General features: G+C 39.5%; 1 protein-coding gene across 1 annotated transcript in view; it reads right to left on the bottom strand.

The window, feature by feature from the left end:
- The window catches only part of thsd7ab (thrombospondin, type I, domain containing 7Ab), a 125,054-nt gene that overhangs the window by 17,507 nt on the left and 87,821 nt on the right, over positions 1 to 19,726 (bottom strand). Inside the window, exons 9-20 of the mRNA XM_058377051.1 lie at positions 19,480 to 19,595; positions 19,247 to 19,394; positions 17,412 to 17,515; positions 16,870 to 17,064; positions 16,046 to 16,306; positions 10,950 to 11,128; positions 9,502 to 9,507; positions 9,192 to 9,325; positions 7,592 to 7,745; positions 4,304 to 4,445; positions 3,472 to 3,587; positions 2,611 to 2,728 (exon numbers count right to left, since the gene is read on the bottom strand). Coding sequence (XP_058233034.1) covers positions 2,611 to 2,728; positions 3,472 to 3,587; positions 4,304 to 4,445; positions 7,592 to 7,745; positions 9,192 to 9,325; positions 9,502 to 9,507; positions 10,950 to 11,128; positions 16,046 to 16,306; positions 16,870 to 17,064; positions 17,412 to 17,515; positions 19,247 to 19,394; positions 19,480 to 19,595 — 1,673 coding nt within the window. The remainder of the gene's footprint in view (positions 1 to 2,610; positions 2,729 to 3,471; positions 3,588 to 4,303; positions 4,446 to 7,591; positions 7,746 to 9,191; positions 9,326 to 9,501; positions 9,508 to 10,949; positions 11,129 to 16,045; positions 16,307 to 16,869; positions 17,065 to 17,411; positions 17,516 to 19,246; positions 19,395 to 19,479; positions 19,596 to 19,726) is intronic.

The raw sequence follows: 19,726 nt of genomic DNA on the forward strand, positions 1-19,726 counted from the left end.
TGGATGAGTCAATAGATGGAGGTGTAGAAGGATGGATGGATGTTTTAAGGATAGGTAAATGGATGGATGGATGGATGGATGGATGGATGGGTGGATGAGTCGGTGGATGGATGTATAGATGGATAGATGGATGAATGTATTATAGACTGGTAAATGGATGGGTGGATGGGTGGATGGATGAGTCAATAGATGGAGGTGTGGATGGATGGATGGATGTTTTAAGGATAGGTAAACAGATGGATGGATGGATGGATGGATGGATGGATGGATGGACGGAGGGATAACAGTTTTGATGAAAGGGTGAATGGATGAATAGCTGTTAAATCCTAGTAATATTACTTGAATAGTTAGATGGATGGATGGATAGATGGATTAATGGATGGATGGATGGATGGATGGATGGATGGATGCTTTAAGGATAGGTAAATGGATGGATGGTTGGATGGATGGATGTTTTAAGGATAGGTAAATGGATGGATGGATGGATGGATGGATGGATGGTTGGATGGATGGATGGATGGTTGAATGGATGGATGGATGTTTTAAGGATAGGTAAATGGACGGATGGATGGATGGATGGATGTTTTAAGGATAGTTAAATGAATGGATGGATGGATGTTTTAAGGATAGGTAAATGGATGGATGGTTGGATGGATGGAAAACACAGGAGATATACAGTGGAGTCTTAAAGTCTGTCCTTTAGTAAGAACAGGTTTCATTTAATCACCTATTAATAATTCATACACAATTTGATCCAGTTTATTCTCATTATTCAGGTATGCATTATTAAAAGCGGGGACTAATTAGATTGAGCTTTTAAGTACTTCTCATAGAATTCAAATCTCTCTGAACATCCTATTGACTCACATTTGTGGCATTTCTTTTTTCTAATTGTTTTGAAGTCTGAGGTCTGAGACTTTACAGTGATTTGGCAAAACTGCATTAGCTTATCAAATAATGAAATAAAAGCAGATCGTTGTAATGGAGGGTTTTTTTTCGGATAAACACATTTCTCCAGCCTCCATCACGGAGCAGAGAGGAGAAGGAGGGAGATAATGTAGCGTCTGCACTCTGCACAATAGATTCTGCCACGTTCTCTGTCTGACTCAGTCTCTTTATCTGTTCCTGTGTCTTCCAGTCTCGCTGCGAGCTGTCACTCTCTGTCTCCGACTCCCTGCATTTATATTCATCCTGCTTCCTGGTGCTTTGGCCACACAGGATTAACACACCTCCGTAAAACACAGACACACACACACACACACACAGACACAAACACACACACAAACACACCCTCCCTGCTGTACGTCTCTGATGTCCATGTGACACTGTTTTAAATATTAGTTTTCATTCCGATTAGAGATATAGTCACGTCAATGGACAAACAGCTTCTCCTCATCTCCTTTACACAGAGACAGAGTTTGTGATGGAAGGATGCTGCTGTGAGGTGTGTGTGTGTGTGTGGTGTGTGTTTGTGTGTGTGTGTGTGTGTGGTGTGTGTGTGTGTTTACATGGTGTTTTGTTCCTGGATAAAAGCTTGAACAGATTTATTTATCTATCTATCTATCTATCTATCTATCTATCTATCTATCTATCTATCTATCTATCTATCTATCTATCTATCTATCTGTCTGTCTGTCTGTCAAATCAGCATTTAAAATTATTACAGTATACAGGTAGCATACTCCATGTTGGGTGGATGGATGGATCAATGGGTGGATTGGTTAGTTGAAAGGATAAATAGATAGATGGAGAGAAAAATGAATGGATGGATGGATGGATGGATGGATGGACGGATGGATGGATGAATAGGTGGATGGATGGATGGACAGATGGGGTTGAATGAATACACAGATGAATGGGTCAATGGATGGGTGAATGAATAGATCAGTGCATGAAGGGATAGTTGAATGGATGAATAGATGGATAGGTGAGGAAAATGGATGGATGGATAGATGGATGAATAGGTGGATGGTTGGATGGATGGATAGATACATGTATTAATAGGCAGAAGGAATAGATGAAAGTGTAAAGTAAGACAATGTTTGTGTTTGGTGGATGGGATGTTGAAAAAGTTTATGGATGGATAGATGAATGGATGGATGGACAGACAGATTGAATGGATAAAAAGATTGATGGGTCAATGGATGTATGGATGGATGGATGTATGCATGGATGAATGGATGAATAGGTGGATGAATGGATGGACGGATGGATGGACGGATGGATGGACTAACGGATGAAAAAGTGGATGGATGGATGGATGGATGGATGGATGGAAAGATGGATGGATGGATGAATTGGTAAATGGATGGTTGGATGGATGAGTGGATGGATGGTTAGATGGACAGACAGAATAAATGGATAAATAGATGGATGGATCAATGGATGGATGGGTGGATGTATGTATGTATGTATGGATGGTTGGATGGATGTATGGATGGATGGATGGGTCAATGGATGGATGGGTCAATGGATGGAGGGACAGACAGACGGATAACAAAACATTTGCTTTGTGTTTTTACAGATTTAACCCTCAGCTACACATCAGTAGGAGTCCATGGACAATCACTGCAGTGTATTTTATTCTGCAAAATTATTTTTTGGCCTCACCGTCCAGGCCACAGGTCTGAGAGCACTCGGTCCACACTGACCACTCCGAGAGCTGGCAGTTCACCGGGCACTCCACCGTACAGGAAGCGTTCATCTGCCACGTCCGCTCCAAACCCAGCTAATGTGTACACACACACACACACACACACATCAATGCTGATTATCATTTTTATCATTCATTAAGTATCATACACATTGCCATAATCTTTTAAGAAAATGCATTACACCTTATTGTGCATTATGTTGCATTATAAGTAATGTTTATAACATGTTATATCACCGGTACCTTTGTACCATGCAGTAGGACAGTCTGAATGAATCAGAGCTCAGTATCAGAAAATTAAGCTACAAAACTTTACTTGTGAAATAACTTCTCGGTTTGAACATGACTAAAAATGCAACTCTAAGCAGATTAGTGTTATAAACAGCGCTTATGATGAATAATTCAAACATTTTATATTTAAATTACACAAACATTGATTTCAATTGCATAACCTGTAATGTCTTTTCAGGAATGATTACAGCAACATGCATAATGCTTTATGAACACATTATTACATATAATGACTTTATTCATTGATCATATGAACTTTATAGAAAATGCTAGATAGATAGATAGATAGATAGATAGATAGATAGATAGATAGATAGATAGATAGATAGATAGATAGATAGATAGATAGATAGATAGATAGATAGATAGATACTTTATTCATCCCAATGGAACATTTACAAAAACAAAGTTTGAAATGTTGCACATCATGTGACCTGTTCCACTGATCAGTATTTGAGCAATGGTGTGGTGTAGTGTGTGTGATATTAATGGTGTAATAGCGTTAAAGCGTTAAAGTGTGAACAAACCTCCTGGCAGAACCTGAGGTCCACTGACTTGCCGTCACTTCTCACGCAGTCCAGCATGCGGGTCTTCAGCCCTCTACCACACACAGCGCTGGCACTTAACTGACACGTGCTCCAGTCTGACACACACACACACACACACACACACAATTTTGGTGATTAAGGTGAATAACAAAAACATTTTTATCATATTTTTAAAAAAGACAATGAAACATTCATTTTTTAATTACTTCACTTTCAGGAAGAAACCACAAAGCGGTCTTTCTGACCTGGACAGAGTGTCGTGGTCAGTCTGTGTATCTCTATGCAGTCATCCAAAAAAAGAAAAAAAAAGAAGAAAAGGGCAGACAGGGAGCACTAAAAGCTTTCCTAGCAATGATCTCAGGCATAATGCTCATAAAGCTGGGCCGGAAATGGATGTGTGACTCCGGGGGAAAGACCAAAGCACCAGTAAAGAAAAGTCCTCAAAGATCAAGACACTGTCACCATGGCAACAACTATTCTTTATTAAATAACCCTACTTATATTATATAATAATACTATATATAATAATACTTATATAATAATAATAATAATAATAATAATAATAATTATTATTATTATTATTATTATTATTATTATTATTATTATTATTATTATATGCCTATCATTTTTGCCATACAGTATCCTGAATCCCTCCGAATGACCCGTTACCATGGAAACGCTAGCACAGAATTAGAACGGGCGAATTAATAGGAATCTGAGCTTTGGAGCTGCGCTACTGTCTGCTGTTCTGGAAAACTAACTGTCCCCTTCTGACCAATCAGATTCGAGGATTCTGTAGGGTTTCAGTTACCGGTGATGTTGTAGCTGTAATGGAAGCAGTTCTTGTTGAACACACACGGCTCCGCCTCCATGCTTTTGGGGCACTCTTCCCCTTCTCTGGGCATGCGAAGTGCGTAAGCTGTTCTCTGTCGATCCTCTTGGTCACTACAAGGCTTTAACACACACACACACACACACACACACACTAAGGCTCATTATTAAACCGAAACTCATGTGTACACATAACAGAGCAGATGGCCACTCATAAGGAACGGCTAAACGCAGCAGAGCTCAGTGTAACAGCTCTGAGATGGAGTAAATTTGTCAAAAGAATTTCTCCAGCCCTCAGAGTCTTATACAGTGCTGAACATAATGAAATCCCTCTGACATCATAACCCAGAAAGAGAGAGAGAGAGAGAGAGAGAGGAAGAGGGAGATAGGGAGATAGAGAGCATGAGAAAAAGTGTGTGAGAGAGAGACAGATAGAGAGACAGAGGGAATGAGAGAGAGAGAGAGAGAGAGAGAGAGAGGAAGAGGGAGATAGGGAGATAGAGAGCATGAGAAAAAGTGTGTGAGAAAGAGACAGATAGAGAGAGAGAGAGAGAGAGAGAGAGAGAGAGAAAGTGAGAAAGAGAGGGAAGGAATAGGAGGAGAGAGGAGAGAGAAAGAGGGAGCATGAGAGAAAATGAGAGAGAAGGAGATAGGGAGATAAAGAGCATGAGAAAAAGTGTGCATGTGTGTATGTGTGTGTGTGAGAGAGAGAGAGAGAGAGAGAGAGAGAGTGAGTGAGAAGAATGAGATGGAGTGCATGAGAGAAAGTGTGTGTGTGAGAGAGAGGGAGGGGGGGTGGAGAAAGATATAGAGAGAGAAAAATCATGAGAAAAAGTGTGCTTGTGCGTATGTGTGTGTGTGTGTGTGAGAGAGAGAGAGAGAGAGAGAGAGAGACAGGGAGAGAGGGAGCAAAGTAGCTAAAAGAGCTAGAGGGGGACAGAGAGGAAAAACCACACAGCATCATATGAGTGTTTGCTTTGTTTCCCCCAGTTTAAAAAAGCAAGAGAAAGAGGAGGCGCTGCGATAACTGCCCCGGCGTCATGAATACCATTTGGGGCAGAACTCCACACTGAAAGCTGTGATGGTGCACCGTCACATTGTATAGCGTGTGATTAACGAGTTGTCAGGGGCTGATGGGGGAAAAAAGGAGCAGGAGTAGAAGACTGAAATCAGAGCGATGCTAAAGCAGGAGGGTGGACACACCAAGCTGGGGATTAGTGACCACCCCAAAGCCACCAATTATCCCTTTCCATTTCCACAGCTTCATTTACATAAACACACACATGGAATTGAGTTCTCTTTAGTCACGGAGTGTGGGCTTTTTTTGCGTGTTTGTTTCTGTTTCACTTCTTCTACCCTGTGATTTGGTAAATCGTGAGAAAAGATTAATTGGTGTCGGAAACAGACACTTTTAATGAGCTGAAAGGAGTTTGCTCATGTGGAGAAGTTCACTGTGTGCTGATTATAAGACAAGAAAGGAGAAGAGATTAAAAGGCCAGATTTGGACTCGCTCGAAGTTTACTGACACTTTATTGGACTGTTCACTGCTGCTGAAGGAAAGAAGAAATTAAGAAGAACAGGAGAGCTGGGGGTCACTCGAGGACAAACAGACAGACAGAAAAACAGACAGACAAATAAATAAATAAATAAATAAATAAATAAATAAATAAATAAAGATAGACAGGTAGGCAGAGAGGAAGACATGCAGTGAATGAGTGAAGCGTGTAAAGGGATGAGTGGATAAATACAGAGAGAGACAGAGAGAGAGAGGGGGGGGGGAGGTAGACCGTCAGAAAGACAGACATATAGAGACAGACAGATAGACAGGCACAGTTTGACACACACAGACAGGTAGGTAGATGCTATATGCAGACAGACAGACAGACAGACAAACAGACAGAGTTTAACAGACATAGACAGACAGGTTAATACTGTATTCAGACAGGCAGACATACAGACAGACATACAGATAGGTAGGTAATAGGTAGGTATTGTATTCAGACAGACAAACAGGCAGACAGACGGACAAACAGACATTCAGACAGACAGGTACGTATTGTATTCAAACAAACAGACAGACAGACATACAGACAGGTATTCAAACAGACAGATAGATAGGTATTGTATTCAGACAGATAGACAGACAGGTAGGTATTGTATTCAGACAGACAGACAGACAAACAGACAGGTAGGTAGGTAGGTATTGTATTCAGACAGACCAATAGACAGACAGACAGACAGACATTCAGACTGACAGGCAGGTAGGTACTGCACTCAGACAGACAGACAGACAGACAGGTAGGTAGGTAGGTATTGTATTCAGACAGAGAGACAGACAGACAGACAAACACACAGACAGGTAGGTAGGTATTGTATTCAGACAGACAGGCAGACAGGCAGGCAGGTAGGTAGGTATTGTATTCAGACAAACAGACAGACAGGCAGACAGACAGGTAGGTAGGTGTAGTATTCAGACAGACAAACAGATAGACAGGCAGACAGACAGGCAGGTAGGCAGGTATTGTATTCAGACAGACAAACAGACAGACATTCAGACAGGTAGGTATTGAATTCAGACAGACAAACAGATAGACAGACAGACAGGTATGTAGGTAGGTATTGTATTCAGACAAACAGACAGGCTGACCGACAGACAGACAGCAGACAGACAGACAGACAGGTTGCATGTATAGAGTTGAATCTACAGTGAGACTGAACAGAGAGGTGTAAACACAAACAGAAATAAAAACAGCTGTTAAAGAACGGAGATAATGAACAGGTCCAACTAATCACCAGAGTGGGCGTAAACGAGAAGGCCCAGTCATTTTAAAGATTTAAAAATGAATTAGTTTTAATTTTGCACCCAGCAAAACGCTCAGCATGCGAAAAACGCAAAACGCTCAGTACGAAAAGCAAAAACAAGTGACTCCGGAGTGAAGACGCTGAGAAAATGGCTAGTGTGAAAAAAAATGTCATCAAGGTGAGACTGGAGAAACGAAATCCTAAAATATAACAACAAAAATAAATCACCTCATGGAATTTTCTAAATTACATGAAATAATGAGCTTGCTTTCTATACATAACATAACATCAGTGCATAATTATCTTAAGCAGAGATATATAGATATATTTGCTTCCATATCGCTTTCAAAAGTTTTGGCCCCCCTTTATTTTTTTACAGAAACAGTCATTGTATGTGAACTCATCCCCTGTACATGAACAGAAACAGTACAAGAAACGTTACAGACGGAGGTCAGAGGTCGCTCACCAGCTGGCAGTTGGTCCAGGAGCTCCACTCGGACAGCACGCACTGATCCGGACACGGCAGCCTGCTCTCACGTGTACCTGCGGGAATCTCCTCCGGGTCACAGAGGTAATCCTCCACCACGTCAGTGGGGCCATCGACGGTGTTCAGCATGCACCTGGAACCCGACAGTCTCCCATTTATTTCATTATTTTCATCTCAACTCAATCCGCAAACTTCACACGGGCGTAATTGTTGGAGTAATTACTGCTTTTATATCTAATTTTCCACCCACATCAGGCACAGATTCAAATAGACTTGTTCTTAATGTTTATGTTCATTTCCTGTAGCGGTTCATCATCTCATGTTTTTATTTGTTGTTTCTTTACAAATAAAAATATTTCACTTAAATGTACAGAGAAATAATTAACGTTTTTCCTTATAATTAGATTAAAAACAAATTTTTCTATAAATGATTTATTAAAATACAAATCTGTCAAAATGTTTATTTTGTTATTAAGTTCCACTTTCAAAAACATTTGACTAGCAAAACTTGTGACTGCACACTAAGTAGAAATAAATTAAAAAAAATGAAAACGGCTTCTTGTCCATCTTCTGGCTGTGGTACAATTTATATTTATAAAAAAAATAAAAAATAAATAAAAAACAAACCTGAAATACAAACAGCTGAGTCCTCCATGATCATTGTCCTTCTTTTTTTAAATGATGACAGGATGCAGGTTTACTCTAACAATGTTATAGAATATTATATTATATACATATAGATTATATTAAATCATTTTGTATGCTACATTTACTCTGTACTGATTGCTGTCTAAAAAATTTTATGCACAAGTTTTCTCCACTTGAAAGTAAAATTTTGCTTTACAGAACATTTTGTAGTTTGAGTGTTTTTGTATTTTTTGTACTCAGTTCATCCTCACGAGAAACTACAAGAAACTAAGAACTAAATATCTAAAAAAAAAAAAAAAAAAACCTAGAAAAAAATTCAATAAAACTTTAACTAAACATAGAAAAATAAAATATTTAAATTAAAACAAAAAAAGAAAAAAAAAACTAAAATTAAAAATAAAAAATCTAAAATTAAAGATAAGAAAATAGAAAAATAAAAGAAAACTCTAAAACTATAACACTAAAAAAAAAATTTACAAAATCTAAAACTAACTCTAAAAACTAAAAAATGTAAAAAATAAAATAAAAATAAATAAATCTAAAACTAAAGCTAAAAAAACAGAAAAAAAATCTAAAACTTAAACAAAAAATAAAAAAATAAAATAAACCCCCCCCCAAAAAAAAATTGAAAACAATTAAAAAAAAAAAAAAATCAAAATATTAATTAATTTTTAACTGACAAATCATATTCTTTCTGAACAAAACAAATAAAAAAATCCAGGAAGCTGAGCAGATCTAGGGGCGGTACTTATTTTACAGGCCAGGAAAAAAGGCTGAAATGTAGAATCTATAAAATTACATGGGAGCATGGGAGTTCAGCGAATCAATTTTTTTTTTCCGAATCTTTGAACCAATAGGATTGCTCGAGGTTTATAAACTTTAAAAAGTCTGGGGATGGAGTGTGGTTAAAGGAGCATTAAAGGAGCCGTACCTGACCTTCCTGGTCTGCACCCCGTCACCGCAGTTCTCCTTCAGGTCCACGTTGCTGACTTTCCATGTGCTCCAGGGCTCGGCTACCCACACGTACTGAGAGCAGTCGCTCACGCATGGCACCACCTCGTACACCTGCAGCACACACACACACACACACACGGTGGAGGCTGAGTCATGCTGAATAAAAGGACTCAAAACTAATTAAGTGTCTGTGTCAAGAAAGACGCTGCACTTAAACACCTGCTTCCTCTAATACGCTTCAGTGTACAAGACAAATTTTTTCCAAAATAAGGATTTTTCCAGCTTACCTGCGCCTGTGCTCAAGCAGCGTGTTGGGAGATAATTGGGAGAAAAAAAAGACACATGAAAATGAAAATGAATGATATAAAAAAATATCTAGAAATGATTAAAAAACCATACAGCTTCGCATGATGGTTAGTGCAAATAAAAACCAGGCTTCAAGCAGCAAACAAACATCTGGAATACAAACACAGCTCCAATAATCTGCTCAGAAACACGGAGAGAAGGAAACGTTTCGTTTAGTAAATGAAATCATCCCGAACTCTTCAGTTGCTCGGCGCCTCGGGGAGCCTCGGGTCTGATGAGAAGTATTTCAGGAAGATATAAAAATAGAGATGGCATTAAAATGCTGACACGTTTCTCACAGTTCTTCCTGCCTCACTCGTTTTCTTACAAAGTATTTTAGTTATTTAGTTATTATTGAGTTAGTTTCACTTATTACCCTGATAAAATTCTGGAAAAAATGCAGCTCTGGTGGATTTGAGTCGTCAAATATGAGAATAACGTGGAATTATATTGTGAGGCCAAAATCAAGGGGTTTCATTTCATCATTTGTATTAAATAAATAAATAAATAAATAAATAAATAAATAAATTGGTATATAACCAGGAACTGTTTAGTAACTGTATTAAACACGTCTCATAATGTTGTCATAAAATGTTTTTTTTATAAATTAATAAATAAAATATTTCTTTATTTGGATTAATATTATTAAAGATATTCTAAAAGTACTATATTAAATTTATTAAATATTTTTTTTACTGAAGTTACTGAACATTGATTCCTTAACCTTTAGACTGGAATGACTCAGTTATTTGGTCTGAGTTGTCTTGGTGCTTGGACCCCTAAATAAAAGAATGTTGATGAAGTTTCTTTAGCTTTAGGGTTCTTTAGGGTTCTCTGGTTTCCTCCCCAGTCCAAAGATATATGTTGCAGGCTGATTAGCATCACTAAACTGTTTGTAGTGTGTGAGTGGGTGAGATAGTGCCCTGCTAGGAGTGGGATGGATGGATGGATGGATGAATGGTTTTGTTAATTGGATGGATAGGTCAGTGGGTGGATGTAGGCATAAATGGGTGGATGGATGGGTGAAAAGATGGATGGTTGGTTGGAGAGATAGATCGATGGGTGGATGTATATATTGATGGATTGATGGATGGATATTTGTTTTGATGGATAGGTGGACGGATGGACGGCTGTTAAATCCCAGTGATGTCACTTAAATCGCTGGATGGATTGTTGAATGTTTTCATACATGGATGGATGGATAAATTGATAGAAGAATGGAGGGATGGACAGAAGGATGGGTGGATGGATGGATGGATGGATGAATGGATCTCTCGCCCCCCAGCTATGTGTAAACAATACATTATGGATCTATATGAAGCATCATGTATTCAGAGAAGGTTTGTACTGTAACTCATGCTATATTCTTGACATTTACTCCCAGCATTACCTGATTGACGTGGTCCAGCTTGGGGCAGGGTCTGCCACCATTGTACGGTTTCTCCCGGAGCCACTTGGAACGAACTTTGACCCCGCTGCCGCAGGACTTACTGCAGCGTGACCAGCTAGACCACTCACTGAGCTTGCAGTCTGAGGGACAGGGGATGATGCACGCCTCCTCGATGTATCCTGAATACAAACAGACAGGTTCAAATCTACAGCATGAGACACAGCTCCAGCGCTGGACTGAACACTGTTCCAGAGTCAGGACAGGAAACTGAACAGAATTCAGATGTGGCAGAATGACGGACTTTGGGATTGCCTGAGGTGCACTGAGTCGGTTAGACTCCGACTCGGACATTAGGACCTTCCTGTAGACACTGCTGTGCTGAGTAAATGATATGTAAGTAATAAATCCCTGTGTTGAGCTATTATGGGAAAATAATCAGCGGCGGAGTTACGGCAACCACAACAAGGTTATTATGGACAAATAAAAGCACAAGGTGAAGTGTTTTATTTTCAAACACTAAGATCTTTTATATCTATAATTATACATGGCGTACGTTTTATCCATTTCTAGTTACAGCTTTGTAACGCCTGTAAAACATGTGAGTCCTTGTTCTGCCTTAAATTACAGCAGCTATAATCTAATAAATAATAATTCATATCAATTGAACAAACCTGTGATTTGCAGCTGCACAAAACACTGTCAGAGCTGCTGTTCTAGAACATTCCTTAAGCACATTCTAAATAAATCAAGAACCTTGTTAAATAAATAAATAAATAAATAAATAAATAAATAAATAAATAAATAAATAAATAAATAAATAAATAAATAAAAAAAATGCTACATTTATCCAGCACTTGTTGCAGTTCTCTCTCTCTCTCTCTCTGTGTCACACACACACACAGTGTACATGCTGTTAATGAGGTGTGTGGGATTGTTGAAGTACAGGAATCCTACCCCACTGTAATGACCAGGAAGCGCACATCTGCTGAATTCCTCTCATGAGCTCAGACAGAATTTCAGCGAGAGAACCTGTGTTCAGAGCAGCATGGAGAGCTGAGGAAGCATACAGCTGATAAACAGCTGAGAGTGATGGAGGAGTGGAGAGGAGGGTTCCGACGGGACGAGATACATGATCTCAAAAAGTATGGTGCAGGTTATGAGTGGGAGGGAAAGAAAGAAAGAAAGAAAGAAAGAAAGAAAGATAGATAGATAGATAGATAGATAGATAGATAGATAGATAGATAGATAGATAGATAGATAGATAGATAGATAGATAGAATAAGTATAAGAGAAAAGAAGAAGGACATTTAAGATAAAAGAAAGAAAGAAAGAAAGAAAGAAAGAAAGAAAGATAGATAGATAGATAGATAGATAGATAGATAGATAGATAGATAGATAGATAGATAGATAGATAGATAGAATAAGTATAAGAGAAAAGAAGAAGGACATTTAAGATAAAAGAAAGAAAGAAAGAAAGAAAGAAAGAAAGAAAGAAAGAAAGAAAGAAAGAAAGATAAGTAAAAGAACAAGGAAAGAAAGAAAGAAAGAAAGAAAGAAAGAAAGAAAGATAGATAGATAGATAGATAGATAGATAGATAGATAGATAGATAGATAGATAGATAGAATAAGTATAAGAGAAAAGAAGAAGGACATTTAAGATAAAAGAAAGAAAGAAAGAAAGAAAGAAAGAAAGAAAGAAAGAAAGAAACTCCAAGCAGTTAGTGGAGAGGGGAAGTGGGATGTGAGAAGTGGGCGTGGCTGCTCTCGGCCAATAGGATTACAGTGGTCATGTGACCTGGAGACAGAGGAAGATTGGAAGTGTGTACTGGAGCTGGTCCGATGGTCACGTGACCTCCTGCAGCACTTCAGTGTGTCTGTACGTGTTAGATCATTCAGTGCGTTTCATCTGGAACAACACTCACAGCTCTGGCTTCCTTACCCACAATGCACCACTCCACACGCCTGCGGGCATGCACAGAAAGAGAAGCAGCTACGAGGTCACTGGTCTTTACAAACATCTCCTGACCTCATGGTGACCTTGAGATGACCTCATTCTGTCACCCTCGCAGACATCCTCTACCGTCAGAGCTGAACCCTCACTCTAACTCCTGTCAGAAGGTGTGTGATCACTGAGGGCAAGCAGGAGAATCTCAGGATCTCAGACATCAAAAACACTTCCTCAGTGTTTCTTCAGCTAGCAAACAATTCAAACACACACACTGACATGCTGTGTGCAAAAGATGAGATGATTATGAGATAAGATGATCAGGAGATGAGATGGTCATGTGAAGAGATGATCAGGAGATGAGATGATCACAAGTTGAGATGATCAGGAGATGAGATGGTCATGTGAAGAGATGATCAGGAGATGAGATGATCACAAGTTGAGATAATCAGGAGATGATCTGGAGATGATCTGGAGATGAGATAATCAGGAGATGATCAGGAGATGAGATGTTGAGGTGATGAGATAATCAGGAGATGAGATGAGATAATCAGGAGATGATCAGGAGATGAGATGTTGAGGTGATGAGATGATGAGATAACCTGGAGATGAGATGGTCATGTGAAGAGATCATCATGAGATGAGATGATGAGGTAATGAGATGATGAGGTGATCAGGAGAAGAGATTATCAGGAGATGATCAGGAGATAAGCTAATGAGGAGATTAAATAACCTGGAGATGAGATGATCAGGAGATGAGATGATGAGGAGAAAAAATGACAAGGAAATGATTAGGAGATGAGATGATGAGGAGATGACATGGTGAAGAGATGAGATGATCAGGAAATGATCAGGAGATGAGAAGATGATAATGATAATGAGGAGATGATGAGGAGATGAAAAGATCATGAGATTAAATAACATGGAGATGAGATGATGAGGAGATGAGATGAGGAGTTTAAATAACCTGGATATTTGATGATCAGTTAAAGAGATGTTAGTTGATGGATTAATGATGTTGACAGGAAGTGAAAAGATAGATAAAAGAGAGAGAGAGAGAGAGAGAGAGAGAGAGAGAGACGGAGAGGCACAAAGAGGGAGAAAGGGAGAGAAACAGAAAGACAGACAGACAGAAATATTAATAGAGAAAGATAAAGACATTACAGAGTTCTTAACCTGAGGTGTAGCTGACAGTTTCTCTCTCTCTCTCTCTCTCTCTCTCTCTCTCTCTCTCTCTGTCTGTCTGTCTGTCTGTCCGTCTCTCTCTCTCTCTCTCTCTCTCCCTCTCTCTGTCGCTCTCTCTCTCTCTCTCTCTCTCCCTCTCTCTGTCCCTCTCTCTGTCGCTCTCTCTCTCTCTCTCTCTCTCTCTCTCAGTATGTGTTTGCCCCGGTGTGCAGGAGAGAGGAGAGAGGTGTGACAGGAATCTAATTAATGCGGCCCGTTTCAGTACTGAGAAATGGATAAAAAAACAAACTTCAAATCTCACAGCAATAAACGGTGGAAAATTGCACAGCATAAATTGACGGCATATTCAATTAAACGAGAGAGAGAGTGAATGCAATGAGAGAAAAGAGAGAGAGAGAGAGAGAGAAAACACTTTTAACAAAATATCAATACTCATGGGGCTGAGTGTCTTTAATACACAACCTCACTGCCACTGCTGCACACACACTGAGAAGCTCCAGGAGAAAATGGACAGACCAGGTTACATCACGTTTCCAAAAAGATGTTACGTCAAGCTTGCAAAACAATGGAACATTTCCAAAATGATGTTTCCAAACGTTACCTCACGTTTCCAAAACAGCATTACCTCACGTTTCCAAAACAGCGTTACCTCACGTTTCCAAAACAACGTTACCTCACGTTTCCAAACAATGCTACATCACGTTTCAAAACAACGTTAGCTCACGTTTCCCAAACAATGTTACCTCATGTTTGCAAACAACGTTACCTCACGTTTGCAAACATTACCTCACATTTTCAAAACAACGTTACCTCACGTTTCCCAAACATTACCTCATGTTTGCAAACAACGTTACCTCATGTTTGCAAACAACGTTACCTCACGTTTCAAAACAACGTTACCTCATGTTTCAAAACAACGTTACCTCAAGTTTCCCAAACAATGTTACCTCACGTTTGCAAACAATGTTACCTCACGTTTCCAAACAATGTTACCTCACGTTTCCAAACAACATTACCTCACATTTCAAAACAACGTTACCTCACGTTTCCCAAACAATGTTACCTCACGTTTGCAAACAACGTTACCTCACATTTCAAAACAACGTTACCTCACGTTTCCCAAACAATGTTACCTCACGTTTGCAAACAACGTTACCTCACGTTTGCAAACAATGTTACCTCACGTTTCCAACACGTTACATTACATTTAACCAAAAAGTTACATCATGTTTACATAACAATGTTACCTCACATTTTCAAACAAAGTTACATCATGTTTCCAAAACAACATGGTGTTTCCAAAATGACAGTACAATGTTACTTCACGTTTCCAAAACGATGCTACATCACGTTTTAAAACAATGTGGTGTTTCCAAAATGACGTTACATCACATTTTCTTCCATATCTTCCCCACATAAATGAATATCAATCAACTCCAAAAGCAATAGCACCCCTCACTGACAAGAGACAAATAATATACACTATGTGAACATGGTGGTTTTATTTTATACATTCAGAAGTACACCCCTTTGCACCCCTTACACATAAATTTGAAGGTGTCAGTATGTTTAACTGCACACACACACACACACACACACACACACACACACAGGACTGGACTGGAGTTTAGTCATATATTGGTCATGTGCAGTGTGTGTGGGTCTTTGAAGGCTTCTGCTTTGGCCAGCAGATTGCACAAAGCTCCAAATAAAAAAGGATTCAACTGAGGTCAGAGGTCACACTGAATCAGACACCCTTAGTGTCTGCTTTCTACCTGAAACCAAGGATTTATGGAACAATGGAGATCTGGATAGATCGGTGATGAGAGAAAGAAATTTAGAAATTTCAGTAATTAGAGATTTCAGTCACTAGCCAATCAGATTGCTTTCCTCTGATTGTGTTAAATGACGGAACCCAGCCCCCACCCCCCAAAGACACACACCCTGCCCCTGACTGTGAACCCACCATGACTGTTGCAGCGCGACGTCTCCACCAGCCTGTTGTCCTGGTCGTAGCACACCATGGCCTGGTAGCGGTATCCCTGTCCACACTCCCGGTTGTCTCCCTGCACCCGAGACCCCAGAGCGGCCACAGGGCCCTCGGGCAGGATGCAGTCGGACCAGTTCCCCACCGGCTGGGCATTGTACTTATCACAGGGGCAGTACTGCGTCTCACTCAGAGGGTACATCTGACTGTTCTTGCACTTGTCTTTCTTTTTGCTCTTTCCTGGAGGTCGATAGATGAGATGTTATGACATCAAAAGGAGGGAAAGATAAATACATTTAATACAAGGAAATCATTTAGGGAACTTGCATGAGGGCTCAAATATACATAAATATTTTATTTATTTACCTATCTATCTATCTATCTATCTATCTATCTATCTATCTATCTATCTATCTATCTATCTATCTATCTATCTATCTATCTATCTATCTATCTATCTACTTATTTATTTATTTACTTTGCATTGCATAAGTATTCACCCCCTCCCTCCATATTTGGTAGTTTTTTTAAACCTGCCACTGAAGTGGACTTATAAAACATAAAATATCCAAATTATATTAAATTACAGTGAAAAATATTGTAAATTGCAAACTTACTTTTGATTCCATAAATAAATTACAAAATGATTGCATAAGTATTCACCCTCATTGCTGTGAAACCTCTAAATATGTTCTGGTGCCATCAGTAACCACCTACATAATTAACTCAATGGAGTCCAAGTTACTGTATGTATAACATTTTTTGTTTTAATTATTATATAGGAGTGTGAACATGTCGCTTACCAATTAGGGCCCTTTTCCTCGTGCGCACTCCTACGCAGTTGGCAGTACATGGGGAGAACTTGGACCAGTTGGTGAGCTGGCAGTCGTCTCGGCACGGCAGCTGGCACGGCTGGTTTAATGCCGGCATGGAGCTCGCAAACTTCAGACACTGGGCTACGTCTGCTACAGAACCGTCCAGCTGCCGACATGAGACCGCTGCGGGATCACACACACACACACACACACAGCAGTGAGACTCAACAATCCAGTGGATTACAGGGAGACATGGTGACACAGAGTCGGGGATGTAGATGAAAGTCACAGCAGGAGGCTGTTTATGAGGATAAAGACAAGGACAGTCACGAGAAACACGACTGATAATATTTTCAAATCTGACTGCAGATCAGTTACACTTCGTTCTCTGTATAGCTGTGAGAGTGTTGAAAGTGTTAAACGTTTGGAACTGCACACTGATATGACCTTTGAGCAGCAGTATTAGTTTAGATGTGTCAGCTATTACACTTTATTAAACTGAAAGCTGAAAGTCTGCTATAATGTCAGACCTCTGGTCTGGAGTCCTGCCCCACATCCCTCCTGAGCGCCTCTGCTCTCCTGCCGGATGCTCCACGGGACGAGCTGACAGCGGCGCCACTTGTGTGTTTTCCACCTGCAAAAAGAGACACAGTAACAAACACTAGTGATGATTTACATCTATCTATCTATCTATCTATCTATCTATCTATCTATCTATCTATCTATCTATCTATCTATCTATCTTTATTTATTTCTCTCTTTCTTTCTACGATAACACTAACACTAGAACACTAACACGCTAATGCTGTATCATCAATGCTGAAACACTGTAACACTATAACTAACACTGTAACGCTGTAAAAACTGTAACACTATAACATTAACACTGTAATGCTGTAGCACTGTAACACTATAACACTAACACTGTAATGGTGTAACAGTGTAATGCTGTATCACTGTAAACCTAACGCTGGATCTTTAATGCTGTATCACTATAACACTAACACTGTAATGCTGTAACATTGTAACACTAAAACTGTAATGCTGTAACACTGTGACACTAACACTGTAATGCTGTAACCCTAACACTGTAATGCTGTAACTCTGTAACACTAACACTGTAATGCTGTAACACTGTAACACTAACACTGTAATGCTGTATCACTATAACACTAACACTGTAATGCTGTAACATTGTAACACTAAAACTGTAATGCTGTAACACTGTGACACTAACACTGTAATGCTGTAACCCTAACACTGTAATGCTGTAACTCTGTAACACTAACACTGTAATGCTGTAACACTGTAACACTAACACTGTAATGCTGTAACACTGTAACACTAACACTGTAATGCTGTAACACTGTAAAACTGTAACACTAACACTGTAATGCTGTAACACTGTAACACTAACACTGTAATGCTGTAACGCTGTAACACTGTAACACTAACACTGTAATGCTGTAACACTGTAACACTAACACTGTAATGCTGTAACGCTGTAACACTGTAACACTAACACTGTAATGCTGTAACACTGTAACACTAACACTGTAATGCTGTAACGCTGTAACACTGTAACACTAACACTGTAATGCTGTAACACTGTAACACTAACACTGTAATGCTGTAACACTGTAACACTAACACTGTAATGCTGTAACACTGTGACACTAACACTGTAATGCTGTAACACTAACACTGTAATGCTGTAACACTGTAACACTAACACTGTAATGCTGTAACACTGTAACACTAACACTGTAATGCTGTAACACTGTGACACTAACACTGCAACACTAACGCTGTAACACTAACACTGTAACACTAACACTGTGACACTAACACTGCAACACTAACACTGTAATGCTGTAACACTAACACTGTAATGCTGTAACACTGTAACACTAACAATATAATGCTGTAACACTGTAACACTAACACTGTAATGCTGTAACACTGTAACACTAACACTGTAATGCTGTAACACTGTAACACTAACACTGTAATGCTGTAACACTGTAACACTAACACTGTAACACTAACACTGTAATGCTGTAACACTGTAACACTAACACTGTAATGCTTTAACACTGTAACACTAACACTGTAACACTAACACTGTAATGCTTTAACACTGTAACACTAACACTGTAACACTAACACTGTAATGCTGTAACACTGTAACACTAAAATCCCATCCATCTGTTCACTTTCTCAGTGCAGCTGCTGGCATTGCGGTTAGCTCCCTTCCTCCAAGCTCTATAATTCTCTTACATAACCATTGCACACGTTTGCATCATGCCAACACAAAGCTGTGTAGCGAGGGAGCTGATGGAGTGCGACAGCGTCTACACTGTACCTGTAACCAGGACACAGTGAGGCAGGACGAGGCTGGATCTCACACTCTCTCTCTTCATACAGAGCCTCAGGACAGTCCACACCTCCATTTGCCGGCTTCTGGGTTATCACCCGGAAATGGGACTGGTTGTTCTTCTGGCCGTTGGGTCCTGAGGAGAGCAGCATCACAGTTACAGGAGGAAAATTCTACAGATGTCTGATCTACAGTCGGGATTTCTTCAGCATGAGTCTAACCTGCTTCACAGGACGAAGGACATAACGTCCATTCACTGAACGCTGTTACTGCACAGTCCTTCTTACAAGGCAGAAGACACTGTCTCATGGACGGAGGACGAGGAGTTTCTGGACATCTAAATACACACACAAACACACACACACACACACACTATCATCAGAAAGCAAGAGATAATATTTCTGCTCTACATTCATGCTCTATTTTTCCCAGATAAATTTAGGAAGGAAGGAAGGAAGGAAAGAACAA

This window comes from Hemibagrus wyckioides, linkage group LG23 (genome assembly GCF_019097595.1).
Source record: "Hemibagrus wyckioides isolate EC202008001 linkage group LG23, SWU_Hwy_1.0, whole genome shotgun sequence".
Taxonomy (NCBI): Eukaryota; Metazoa; Chordata; class Actinopteri; order Siluriformes; family Bagridae; genus Hemibagrus; species Hemibagrus wyckioides.